The 12,866-nt window shown below is 35.0% G+C and overlaps 1 protein-coding gene across 1 annotated transcript in view; it reads left to right on the top strand.

Moving 5' to 3' along the window:
- The window catches only part of ACTR3 (actin related protein 3), a 57,193-nt gene that overhangs the window by 18,759 nt on the left and 25,568 nt on the right, over positions 1–12,866 (top strand). The window contains exons 2-4 of the mRNA XM_061199275.1: positions 3,076–3,131; positions 6,589–6,713; positions 11,540–11,650. Of these exons, the coding sequence (XP_061055258.1) occupies positions 3,076–3,131; positions 6,589–6,713; positions 11,540–11,650 (292 nt within the window). The remainder of the gene's footprint in view (positions 1–3,075; positions 3,132–6,588; positions 6,714–11,539; positions 11,651–12,866) is intronic.

Raw genomic sequence — 12,866 nt, 5'->3', positions numbered from 1 at the left:
TTCCCTCCTTATTTCCCTCCCTTGTTGACATCACCTTCTAGATATCCTTTATATATTAAGGTGATTAACTCTTTGTCTCTGAGTGCAGATAATTTTTCTCTTTTGGTCATTTTTCTTTTGGCTACTTTTGGTATGTTTTTGTGAAGAAGTTTTAAATTTTCACATAATTAGAGTATCAGTCTGGATTTTGAATTATAGTTACTAAGACTCCCCTATTCCAGGGTTATAAAGAAGTTATCCTGCATTACCTTTTAAAGTTTATGGTTTATTTCCCTACCCTGTTTTAATATTTCATCCATTTAGATTTATTTTGTTTTAACATGTATGATATGTACAGAATTTAATTATTTTCCCCAGTAGCTGTCAAGTTTACGTAGCTTTTTAAGAAAATTGTTGTAAAATATACACAACATAAAATTGACAGTTTTAACCATTTTTAAGTGTACAGTTTAGTGGCATTAAGTACATTCACAACTATCAACTTCAGAACTTTTTCATCTTCCCAAACTGAAACTCTGTACCCATAAAACAGTAACAACCATACCCCACCTCCATCCCTGGCAGCCACCATCCTGCTTCTGTCTCTGTGAATTTGACTATTTCAGGTACGTCATGTAAGTGGAATCATATAGTATTTGACCTTTTGTGATTGGCTTATTTCACTTAGGATGATGTCCTCAAGGTTCATTCATGTTGTATGTAGCATGTGTCAGAATTTCCTTCCTTTTGAAGGCTAACTAATATTCCATTGTATGTATATACCACATTTGTTTATCCATTCATCTGTCAGTGGACCCTTGCATTGCTTCCACCTTTTGTCTATTATGCATAATGTTGCTGTGAACATTGGTGTACAAAAATCTGTTGAAGCCTCTGCTTTCATTTTTTTTTTTTTTTTTTTGGGTATATACCCAGAAACGGCTTTGCTGGATTGTGTGGTAATTCTGTGATTAATTTTTTGAGGAATTGCCATATTGTTTTTTGTAGCAGCTGCACCATTTTACATTCCTATCAGCAGTGTACAAGGGTTCTGGTTTCTCCATATCCTCACTGATGTTTTTGTTTGTTTGTTTTTGTTTTTGATGTTTTGGTAATAGCCATCCTAATGGATGTGAAGTGGTATCTCATTTTGGTTTTGATTTGAATTTTCTTAATTATTAATAATGTTGAGCATCTTTTCATGTGCTTGTTGACCTTTTGTATATCTCCTTTGGAGAAATGTCTATTCAAGTCCTTTGCCTGTTTTAAAAACTGGGTTGTTTATTTTGTTGAGTTGTAGGAGTTCTTTATATATTCTGGATATTAACTCCTTATCAGATATATGATTTGTAACTGTTTTCTTCCATTTTGTGGGTTGCCTTTCACACTATTGATGGTGTCCTTTGGTACGCAAAAGTTATTAATTTTGATGATGTTAATTTATTTTTTATGGTGGTGTTGCCTCCTTGTCGTGTCATGTCCAAGAAATCCTTGCCAAATTTAATGTCATAAAGCTTTGTCCCCTATATTTTCCTCAAAGAGTTTTATAGTTTTAGATCTTATATGTAGGTCTTTGATCCATTTTGAGTTAAATTTTGTACGTGGTATAAGATAAAAGTCCATATTCATTAATTAATGGATATCCAGTTTTCCCAGCACCCTTTCTCGAAAAGACTGTCCTTTCCCTGTTTGAATGGTTATGGCACCCTTGTCAAAAATTATTTGAGGGGCTTCCCTGGTGGCGCAGTGGTTGAGAATCTGCCTGCCAGTGCAGGGGACACGGGTTCGAGCCCTGGTCTGGGAAGATCCCACATGCCGCAGAGCAACTAGGCCCGTGAGCCACAGCTACTGAGCCTGCGCGTCTGGAGCCTGTGCTCCACAACAAGAGAGGCCACGATAGTGAGAGGCCCGCGCACCGCGATGAAGAGTGGCCCCCGCTTGCCGCAACTGGAGAAAGCCCTCTCACAGAAACGAGGACCCAACACAGCCAAAAATAAAAATAAATAAATAATTTAAAAAAAATTTTATTTGACCGTATATGGGAGGATTTATTTCTGGGCTCTGTCCTATTCAATTAGTCTGTGTGTTTCTATGTCAGTGCCACACAGCTTTCATTACTGTAACTTTGTACTAAGTTTTGAAATCAGGAAGTGTGAGACCTCCAACTTTGTTCTTTTCCAAGATTGTTTTGGCTATTCATAGTCCCTTGAGATTCCATATGAATTTTAGGATAGATTTTCTCTTTCTCCCAAAAAGCATTGTTGGGATTTTGATAGCAATTGCATGGATCTGTAGATCAATTTGAGTAAGTAACTTCCAAATGTGAACGTTTGTCCCATGTCTGACTCCTATACTAAATAATCCAATTATCCAAATGGCAGATTTAAGAAAAATCCAAGCTGTTTAATCCCATGTTTAAAGCTTAAGGGGAGGAAAAGTTATCAAAGTGTCTACTAGCTGTCTGAAGGAAGAGTTTTTCTGAAGGTGCTACTGAACAATGAGGCCAAACAAACCGAAACATTGGAGTTTGGAGCAGAGAAAGGTTTATTACAGGGCCGTGCAAGGAGATGAGCAGCTTGTGTTTTACATGGTTTACCCCTACCCTTTACTTTTATACAGATATCACATAGTTGACCATTGCTCTGTACCTTGCTTTTGCTCAGTTAACAATACGTTTTGGAGATTGTTCTATATCTGTACATAAGGAGGTTCTTCAATCTCTTTTTTAATAACTGCATAATATTCTGTAGTATAAACGAAGCATATTTAACTAGTTTGATGGCTATTTATTTCCGGTCTTTTACTATTATAAGCAAGATTGTCGCAAAAGGCCCTGTTATATGTTATTTTGTACATGTATGAATATCCCTGTAGGATCAATTTCTAGAAGTGCAGTTCCTGGTTAAAAGCTATGGGTATTTATAATTTTGATATAATTTTGAAAGCAGAGATGTTTAAATGAACTGAAACGATGGAATTTTGTATACTATTTACCCAGAGTGGAATCTCACTTTATAACAAATGGAAATCTAAGAATTAAATTCATAATTGCTGAGATATTTGTGAAATCCTTATGAAATTCTTTTTGTTTTTCAGGTATACAAAACTAGGATATGCTGGAAATACAGAACCACAGTTTATCATCCCTTCCTGTAAGTATTTCTTTTAAGTCACAGATAAGCTGATTTAATATCTTTTCTTAATAAAGTAAAATAAATAATCATTTTTGACACTCTGTAAGATTTAGTCCTTTAAAAACATGGTTTGCCAAGTTCTAAGCATGGCCTCATTTCTGTACCTCTGACCATTCATTTCAGATCTCTGTTTAGCTCTTCATTTACCAGATCTGCCAAATATCTTTTTAAAGACAAAAATGAATGAGCTGATAATTAAAAAGTTTTCTGCTTTGAGGGTATTGCTGTTAATAATGTGTGTGTGTTACTATTAAGTAATGCATTCCCCATCACACGCCTACAAAGGCTATCCTTTGGTTTGTGGATGTGATTGTTTGCAGGGCTCGTGCTTATTGACATCCCTGACAAGAGCTCATGTTTCAAAATAAGGATGGCATCTCACCTTTAGAGATGTGGACTTCAGCTGTTTTCTAACATCTTATAACCGTACTTACATAGTTTTTGCTTTATCTTATTTCTGTTAACTTCACTTTAGCTGACTGTCCACTTTCAATAGTTTGTCTGTCAGAAGTTTTTAAAAAATACTCTCACACTTGGTTTGTTAGTGCTCTTATTTGTTAGCCTGGGCTATGTATGTGTTCCTTGATGAACCTGTTTTGGGCTTCTGACTTTTAGACAATTCACCTTTTGTACATAATGTAACATTTCTGAACCACCTGACCTACGCTAAGTTAAGACTTTAGCACATCAGATGATAAACCTTTTGAGCCATTCCTTGGTGGTGCTAACTCCTAGACAGTTCTAGTATCACTAGTATTAGACTGTTTGAATATTTTTGTGTATTCTTATTAATTTATGAAAATAAGAAGGAAATGGAAAAATAAACATGCAGAGAATAGTGAAAGCAGCTTAGGATTCAAAATCTGTGAAGTTGAGAACGAGGTAGAAATTACTATGCTTGCCCAAAACTGCAGATCTTTAGTCTCAATTGGGTATACTCATCAGACTTGAACAGGTTGATTGTTTTGTTGTTTATATATAGTAAGAACAAAATTAAAAATGTGTGAAGTGTGTGTCAAAATTGTCTTTAAAGGGGGAGCTAGTACATTTTTTTTTTCACTCTCTAGAAACAAACCTATTTGACTTTTGCACTTCTGATATACTTTTGGTATACTTCTCTAGGGATTATTATCTAATAATCTAATTCTTACTATCTAAGAATTTAGGCTGTTACCTAAGTCTAATTCTTTAATGCCTGGAATAGGTTTTAGAGGACACTGATGCTCATTCATAGGAACATAGTGGTCTTAATTTGTAGTACTGTTGTCTTTTTCTTTATGTTTTATTCATGCATATTTGTTATCTACACTGAGGGACAGATTTGCTTTTTTGTTTTGTTTTGTTTTTTTACTTTTGTCCCACATTTATATAAAAATATATTGATAGTTTGTTGTTTAAGACTTTGACTACAAATATTGCCTCTATTGCTGACTAAAATAGAAGTACTTTTGTGGACTAGTACATGACATTAGTTATATTTGAGTTTAGTATTATACCATTGTGTATGGTTGTATTCGTTTCCCAAGGCTGCCGAGGCAAAGTACCGAAAACCAGGTGACTTAAAACAACAGAAACTTACAGTCCTGGAGAAGTCCGAAATCAAGGTGTCAGCAGGGCCAAGATCTTGCTGACAGCTTTAGGGGAGAAATCTTCCTTGCCTCTTAAAGCTTCTGGTGTTTGCTGACAGTCCTTGATGTTCCTTGGCTTGTATGTGCATCACTCTAGGCACGTGGCTGCCCTGTGTGTCTTCAGATTGTTTTTCTTCTGTGCATGGATATGTCCACATTTCCTATTTTTATAAAAACACCAGTCATTGGATTATAGCCCATCCTGCTAACCTCACTTTAACTTGAAAGACCGTATTTCCAAATAAGGTCACATTCTGAGGTACTAGAAGTTAGGACCTAAAACGTATCTTTCTGGGGGTACACAATTCAACCCATAAAATGCTGATTTTGTAATCTCTTAATTTATAATCTTTTATAAAGCATTATGTTGTGATTAAACGTTTATTTCAGGAGATTACTGATATGTTAACTCTCATCCTTGTAAAATTTGGTTTTGCTTATGTTCTTAAGTGGCTGTGTTCAGTCTTTGTTGGAAGCCCATATAATTTTGAACTTTTGAACCTTGGGTTCTCATCACCATTGTATCCTTTCTCTATTTCACCTTTCTGCCAAAATTTGCAGTTTTAGTTTTCATTGTCTTATGAGAAGCTGTGGCATGTTAAAAATCCATTTGCGTATGAAAGAAGGTTTTTGATTTTGGGGTTTTTTTTCACCCAGCCAGTTTTAATGCTGCAGGTGTAGTTTTATAATGAGCAGATATAATCACTGCCACTGATGAGCACGGATATTTTATCTGGAAAACCTGTGGATATGGTTCAAAGTTATTTTCATAATCTTTGTTTTTTAGGAAGTTTATAGTGAGCCATCTGATGTCTGTGTACATTGTAAATAAATTGCTAGAGAAGCTTTCTAACATTTAAAAGTAGATTGGATTTAGAATTTCCTTCAGTATTTTCTACCCACCTTATTAAGGATATAAATTGTTAGTAAATGAAAGTGTAACAGTTGGGTGCCATATCAGCTTAAGTGCATGCAGATTTTTTTTTTTTTTAATTTTTGGCCGTGCCGTGCATCATGCAGGATCTTAGTTCCCTGATCAGGGATGGAACCCAGACCCCCTTCAGTGGAAGCACAGACTCTTAACCACTGGACCGCCAGTGAAGTCCCCAGGCAGATATTTTGAATGAGGAACTGTTTAACTTGAAGGATTCAGAAATTTATAACTTAATTAAGAAATATACAAGTTTTAGGTCTAGAACTGTATGCTGGATTTCTGAAATTATATAAGGAGATTGTTGTGGGTTTTACCTAAATGATTTGCAATTTCCTTTTGTATATGTGATTTAAGTTTAACAGGTCTTTATGCCAGTGTTATACCTAAATTACTAGTTCATAATAATGCAGATAGGATAGAAATATGAAGAAAGCTTTAAAAAAAATTTCCCCGTGCAATTTTCCTACTTTTATAACTGTTTTTCAGTTTTTTCTTTCTGGTTGTCCATCAAGCATAGGTTGACTTGGTGAAATTATAATTTTACTCAGATCAAAATAGATCTCACATAGTTTTTAAAAACATAACTGAAACATTCCCACAGCAGTACTTTGGGTTTTTTTGGGCTTTTTACACTTGAGGCCTTGTCTCTGGGTGGAAGTTGAGATTTCATTGTGTTAAATGAATTTTGTCTTTTTTTTTTTTAATGACCTTTTTGCTTTAATTTGACACTTTAAATATACTAGATCATGTTCTATTTAGTAACACTTTATTACGGAAGAAATACAAGTGAAAAATTCATCTCACTTGAAAAAAATACAATTTTTGACATGTATAAATAACTTCTATTTTAAAGGTATTGCTATTAAGGAGTCAGCAAAAGTGGGTGATCAAGCTCAAAGGAGGGTGATGAAAGGTGTTGATGACCTAGACTTCTTCATTGGTGATGAAGCAATAGAAAAACCTACATATGCAACAAAGGTATATTTTTATGATTTGTATAAATATAAATAACATTTTCTTTCAAAAAATTAGTTTGTTCTATAATTGTGCTGCTTGGAATTTCAGTCAATTACAAGCCTAATACCCTCAACCTCTTCACAATAGAAATTTCTTCTTCTCTGTGGCTCCTCCCAGCCTTGCTTTGACTGTACTGGGTTTTTTCCCCAAGAGGAAGATTTTAGCCCCTTCAGGTGAGCAGTATTTACTTTTTCCACCTCAGAATCATCAATGTGATTGGCTTTCTCTTGCCTCTGCATCGCCACACCTAGAGATATTTCCCTCCCGTCTTTATTCAGACCCACACTTTCTGCCCTTTTGAAGCCTATGTCATCTGGAAGTGCCACTCTCTTTTCTCCTTTCTATCTTTTTCCCTTTCTTGTTTGTTCCCTACCATTCTTCCTCCTTCTCCCTTATTATTGAAGTATAATTTATATACAGTAAAATAAGTAAGGCTTAGTTACACAGTTTAAAATTTTTTGTGATTGTAATCCTAAAAGTTCAGGACATAGAACAAGTCTAGTAACCCAGATGCTTTCCTTATGTCTGCTCCCACAGTCACTACCCCACCTGCACCAAAAGGGAAACACTATTCAAATTGACTTTACCTAATTTGCACATTTCTTCCTTGGTCCCTCTTTTCTTCCGTTTTAGTAATTTATTCATTAACAAACAACTACCATGTATAAACAACTTTACTAAGTGCTGAGTTTAAATAAGAAAAATGGCTTCCCTGACTTCAAGTCTATTATAATTGGTGGAAAGGAAGCCATTGAAGAAATAATTATAAGTGGCTTGTAGTTATACAAATATTTGGCTCTTGGAGCTTAGAAACAAGACAGAACTGGAGATAAATATTTAGAAGGTATTAGTTACCTTTGGAAGGGGTAAGATTCCCAGGGGTAGGCCTAGGACAGAGCGTGATCAATGCATCATTTAGGTTTGGATGGAGGAGGAAAGCCTACAAAGGAGACTGAGAAGGCATAGTTAGAGAGACTGGGTAAACAGGAAGGAGCGATAAAGAGTGTGGAATGCTGCGATCAAGTAAGCTAGAGCCCATAGGTTATTTGCTGTCTTTAGCTACAAGGATGTCATTTATAACCTTAATAAGAATAGTTTTAGAAGAGCAATGAGGCTGGATTAAAGTAGATTGGATTATGAATGACAAGGAAAAAATGACAGTAATATTCAGTGAGGTTTAGCTTTGATTGGGAAGGAGAGATGAAGAGACAAGTTGTGGGCTTAAAATGGAAGAGATGCTTAAATGCTAGTGTGAAAGAGTCATTAGAAAAAGAAATTAAAGTAACAGGAAAGATGGAGTATAATACAGGGCTCTTGACAAAGCTAAAGGGATGGAATCCAGATGATCTAATTGATATATGGAGGATCTCTTACATTATAAAAAGTGAAAAAGAAAAAAGAGGTAAGTATGGAATCAGTTTTATAGATTTGGTGAAGAAAAGTTGGATTCCTGACTGTTGGCTTCTGCTTTCCTTGTGAAATACATGGTGATGTTATCTCTGCTGCCCAGGAAATAGGGGGGAGAAAGTGAAATCTGAGTGATAGGGAGAATATTTAAAATCATCACTGTGGATAACAGAGTAGGGAAACAAAGGCTTGCCAGGTAAATTTAGGTCCATTTGGGAATAGCAATTATGAATTCTTAGTTTTATCAACCAGTTCTGTGTGATTTGTGTGATCAGCATTCTGGGTATAGGCAAGTTTAGGGTAGGACTGTGCTGAGTTGGGTTTTGGTAGATGGAATGACAAAAGGAAGTATGAATAGTCAAAGTGATGGGGCCTAAAATCTAAACTGTGTGTGTGTTTGTGTGTGTTGTGAGGGGGATGGTTTTTGGCGAGGGAAGAATTACAACAGCCAGTGGACTGCAAGTCTAATTGTGATCCAGAGAGATACAGTGAGGTGCTGGAGTATGCTACAAGGATAAGAAGTTGTGATCAGAGAGGGGTGTACTTGCATTTCAGGGACTTAGAGATGATAGTGATGATCTAAACTGTGGCCAAAATGGGAAAGACACCTTTGAATGTCATGAAGTCAGTGAGCTGAGAGGCCAGAGTTCCTCTGCATTGATTCTGTTCTTTTAAACACATTTTCATGTCTTCCAAATGCAACAAACACACCCAAATGACAAAAATTCTTTCAATCCTACCTTCTTTCCTTAGCATTTTAGCTATTGTTTTATTTTCCTCTTTTAAAACTGAACGTCTTATTTAGTCTCATTATTTGGTAAGCTCTTTGTTAAATCCAATTATATGTAACAATTATCATCCTTCTTGATTTGTCTTTCTTTCACAAGATTACTCTGCTGGTTCTCTTCCTAATGTGGACTATTCTTTTTATTTGTTACTTGTTTATTTTTTTCCCCTACTGTCACTGGTTCTTTCTCCTTTGCCTACTACTCAAAGGCCAGTATTTCCTAGGTACTGTCCTTGATTCTCTTTTATTTCTTTATTAGAGACTTTCTCTAGGTGATCTCATCCACACCTTCGTCAACAACCACAGCCTACATCTCTACTTCCAATTCCTTGACCCCATTTCCAAGTACCTACTGTCACCTACCTACTACCTGGCTCTTGAGGTTAATATACTCAAAACAAAATTTATTACATATACTCTACCCTTGCTTATTCCAAGATAAGACAAAACACAACTTTTGTGTCTTGATTAATAGATCCTTTCCATTCTGACTTCAGAGCTAGAAACCTAGTGATGATATCTTTGAGTTTTTCCTCGTAGTGACAGAAATCTTGAATCTGGCCTAGCGTTATTTACACCACAACTGGGGCTCTTAGTCTTTCTTGCTTGGTTCTTTTAAGATTCATTTCAGCTTTCCCAATGCTGCTATAATAATCTTATTAAAAATTGAAGCTGTTGTTGTTTATACCCTGCTTGAAAATTTCTACTGATGTTCTGTTTCTTATAGAATAAAACCCAAATACAAGGCAAGTAATCGTTTTTGAGAACCTGGTCCCCGTGTAGAACTGATCTATCTGTCTACACCCCTTTCCCTAAAGGCACACGTGTTTTTCATTGATCACTGTTGTGTTTGTATATTATTGCAGTGTTTGTATATATTTTTTTCTATTCTCTATTTACCCCACCCCCTGAAAACAAAATTAACAAGGTTGCTCCTTTAAGACCCAGCTTAGATACGACCTCCTCAGTCATAGAGGAATAGGAGCCTTCCCATTTTCCCTCTGAAGCCAAGTTGATCATCTTGTCCTAGGTACTTTATTTCCTTAAAAACTTACAGTGTTATGTTTGTATCTATTTCTTTCACTGGACAGCTTCTTATGGCAGGATGTTCATGTCCTTAGCATTTGTGCCAATGGTTATAGTAGGTGCACAATAATAAATGAGGAATAAATGAATAAATAACACTTAGAACATTAAAATATGTCAGTTCCAGTAATGTTATAAAATGAATGATGTAGTATATTTTTTACTTCCCTAAAGCAAAGTGGGGAGTAAAAGTTATTTTTTAAGTATAATGATTTAGAAAGTATCTAGAAGGCTATGGTGAAATGTGGATATTAGGAATTAATAGATAAGAGGTTTAATGATTGAGTAGATGACTGTAGGATATTTATTTCACTAATGCATTCAGCCTTAAGTACTGGGTGTGTATTTGTACTATGTGCATGGAACTATATTTTTTTATTTTTCTTTTGTATATTTTTTGAAGTTTTATGCCTACGTTTTTACTTTGCTTAAGGAAGTCTTCATATATTCAGAATACTAATCTTTAGTTACATGTGTTGTGAAACTATTTTATTGCAGAGATTCACAAACTTTCTCAGTGCCCTTAGTGTCTCAGTAAAATTTTTTACAGTGTCACTTAGAAAGAAATTCTTAACAGTTGTTTGTTAAGTAGCAACTTAGTAGCCACTTGAAAAAAATAAGACACATATTTGAAAGGAAAATATTTTTAATTGTTAAATAATCGCAGTTACTAGTAGGATGCATGTGCCTGTCGGGCGCTTCACAGTTTCTTACACCTGGAATCAGATTGCACATCACCATCCTCATTTCTTATTGTACATGGGTTTTTTGGGGGAGGTATTTAGTTTTCATCATAGCAACTGCTGGCAACCCAGCTTTTCAAAGAAGTGATATTACTTGAAGGGAATCTAGTGTGATCTGATGTTGAAACTGAACTACTTTAAAGTAGTAGGTATGCAGTGCCAAACTGATTCTGAGTATCACCAAATTTCCCTGGAGAATGTAAAATATTTGCGGTGTCTTTGAGAATTTGCTGTAGTACCCTGGGGCTCAGTTTTGGAACCATGGTTCTATAACAAATACATATGACTTGTCTTATAAAATTTTGCTTGCTTGATGTATGGTTATTCTTGCTCTATACCTACCAACTGTGTTTTATATATTAGGCACACAACAAATACTTGTGAAAGAGCTAATAAAGATTAAGCAAATTGTCATAACCTGTAATTTTCACAGGCTAAATTTTAATAGGTTACGTTTCCATTATTACAAAATTTTCAGCAATCTAGAAAGACCGGTGCAATGACCTTCCATCTAGATTGTACAGTTTTTAACATTTTGACATATTTGCATTGTGTTTTTTAATTGAAACATCTGAAAATATGTTGTAGAAATAATTTCTTTTATCTCTAAATAGTTAAGTATGTATCTTCTAATGATCTCTGTGTCATTAGCACACCTAAGAAATGCTATCCTCATCTAATACTCACTAGTGATCTGTTTTATATTTGATTTTTTTCTGATATTACTAAAGATTTAATTCCTGTTTTATTTTTTGTTTTAATAGTGGCCAATCCGCCATGGTATAGTTGAAGATTGGGACTTGATGGAAAGGTTTATGGAGCAAGTGATCTTTAAATATTTAAGGGCGGAACCTGAAGACCATTATTTTCTTTTGGTAAGTACAAATTTTAATTTCTGTGAGGAAATTTTTGAAGAAATTTAATGAGAATGTTTTCATCACATCTGTACTCATAGGACATACGTTCTTGTTTATTAAATTGTCATGTATCTAAAGACTTTGTTATAAAGCTGTATCATCTTTAGTATCTTGAACAGTAAGTTTCAGGGGAAAAAGTTGGAAACATGGCACTTTATTTTTTAAAAAATGACTGGTCTGATTATTATTTCATTTGTAATTCTTGGTAACAAACTACAATATAATTTAATTTTTAAACTTTTTTCTTTCTTTTTTTACCAAAGCAATGCATGTTCATAATGTTAAAAAATCAAGTGCTATAATATCAGATTTAAATTAAAATTTTCCTTCCTCACCTCCCCCTACCCTTGAACCCTTGATTCCCCCCGGGCAGACACTTTAAATTTTTAAAGAGTTTTTCTTGATAGTTATATCATGTATTTCTTGTATTTTTGTTTGTTTATTTATTTATTTTAATTTTTTTTTGCTGCGTTGAGTCTTCGTTGCGGTGTGCGGGCTTCTCATTGTCGTGGCGTCTCTTGTTGCGGAGCACGGGCTCTAGGTGCGCAGGCTTCAGTAGTTGTGGCACACGGGCTTAGTTGCTCCGCGGCATGGGGCATCATCCCGGACCAGGGCTCGAAGCCATGTCCCCTGCATTGGCAGGCGGATTCTTAACCACTGTGCCACCAGGGAAGCCCGTATTTTTGGTTTTTTAAAATATTAGACCGTCTATTAACTTCCTGCTAGGTAAGATGAGTATTTCGTTCTTTTCCTTTTATCCCCTCCTTTACACAAAATCCTTACCTTCTCCCTCTTTCTGTGACATTAATTTTGGGTTAAATTAATATTTTAATATTTTTAATATTTTATATTTTATTGTGATTGTGAATATTGTTTATGGTTGGACCATAAACATAAAGTTGAAAAGAACCTTGCAGTGAATGCCCAATATACCCACAACCTAGACTCAGCAATTTATTTTACTATAATTGTTTTAGGACATCTATCTATTGGGTTATCCTTCTATCACTCCATTTTATTTTTTTAATCACTTCAAAATGAGTTGCAGATGGAGTCATTTCACCCCTAAATACTTTAGCATACATTATCATCAACTAGAGTTTATTATTGTTTACATTTTTTCTTTTATATAAAACTTACATTCTGTAAAATCACACATCTTAACCCTACCATT

The sequence above is a fragment of the Eubalaena glacialis genome, chromosome 1 (genome assembly GCF_028564815.1).
Source record: "Eubalaena glacialis isolate mEubGla1 chromosome 1, mEubGla1.1.hap2.+ XY, whole genome shotgun sequence".
NCBI classification, from domain to species: Eukaryota; Metazoa; Chordata; class Mammalia; order Artiodactyla; family Balaenidae; genus Eubalaena; species Eubalaena glacialis.
The sequence above is the reverse complement of the archived record's forward strand: the minus strand, read 5'-3'. Positions and strand labels throughout refer to the sequence as shown.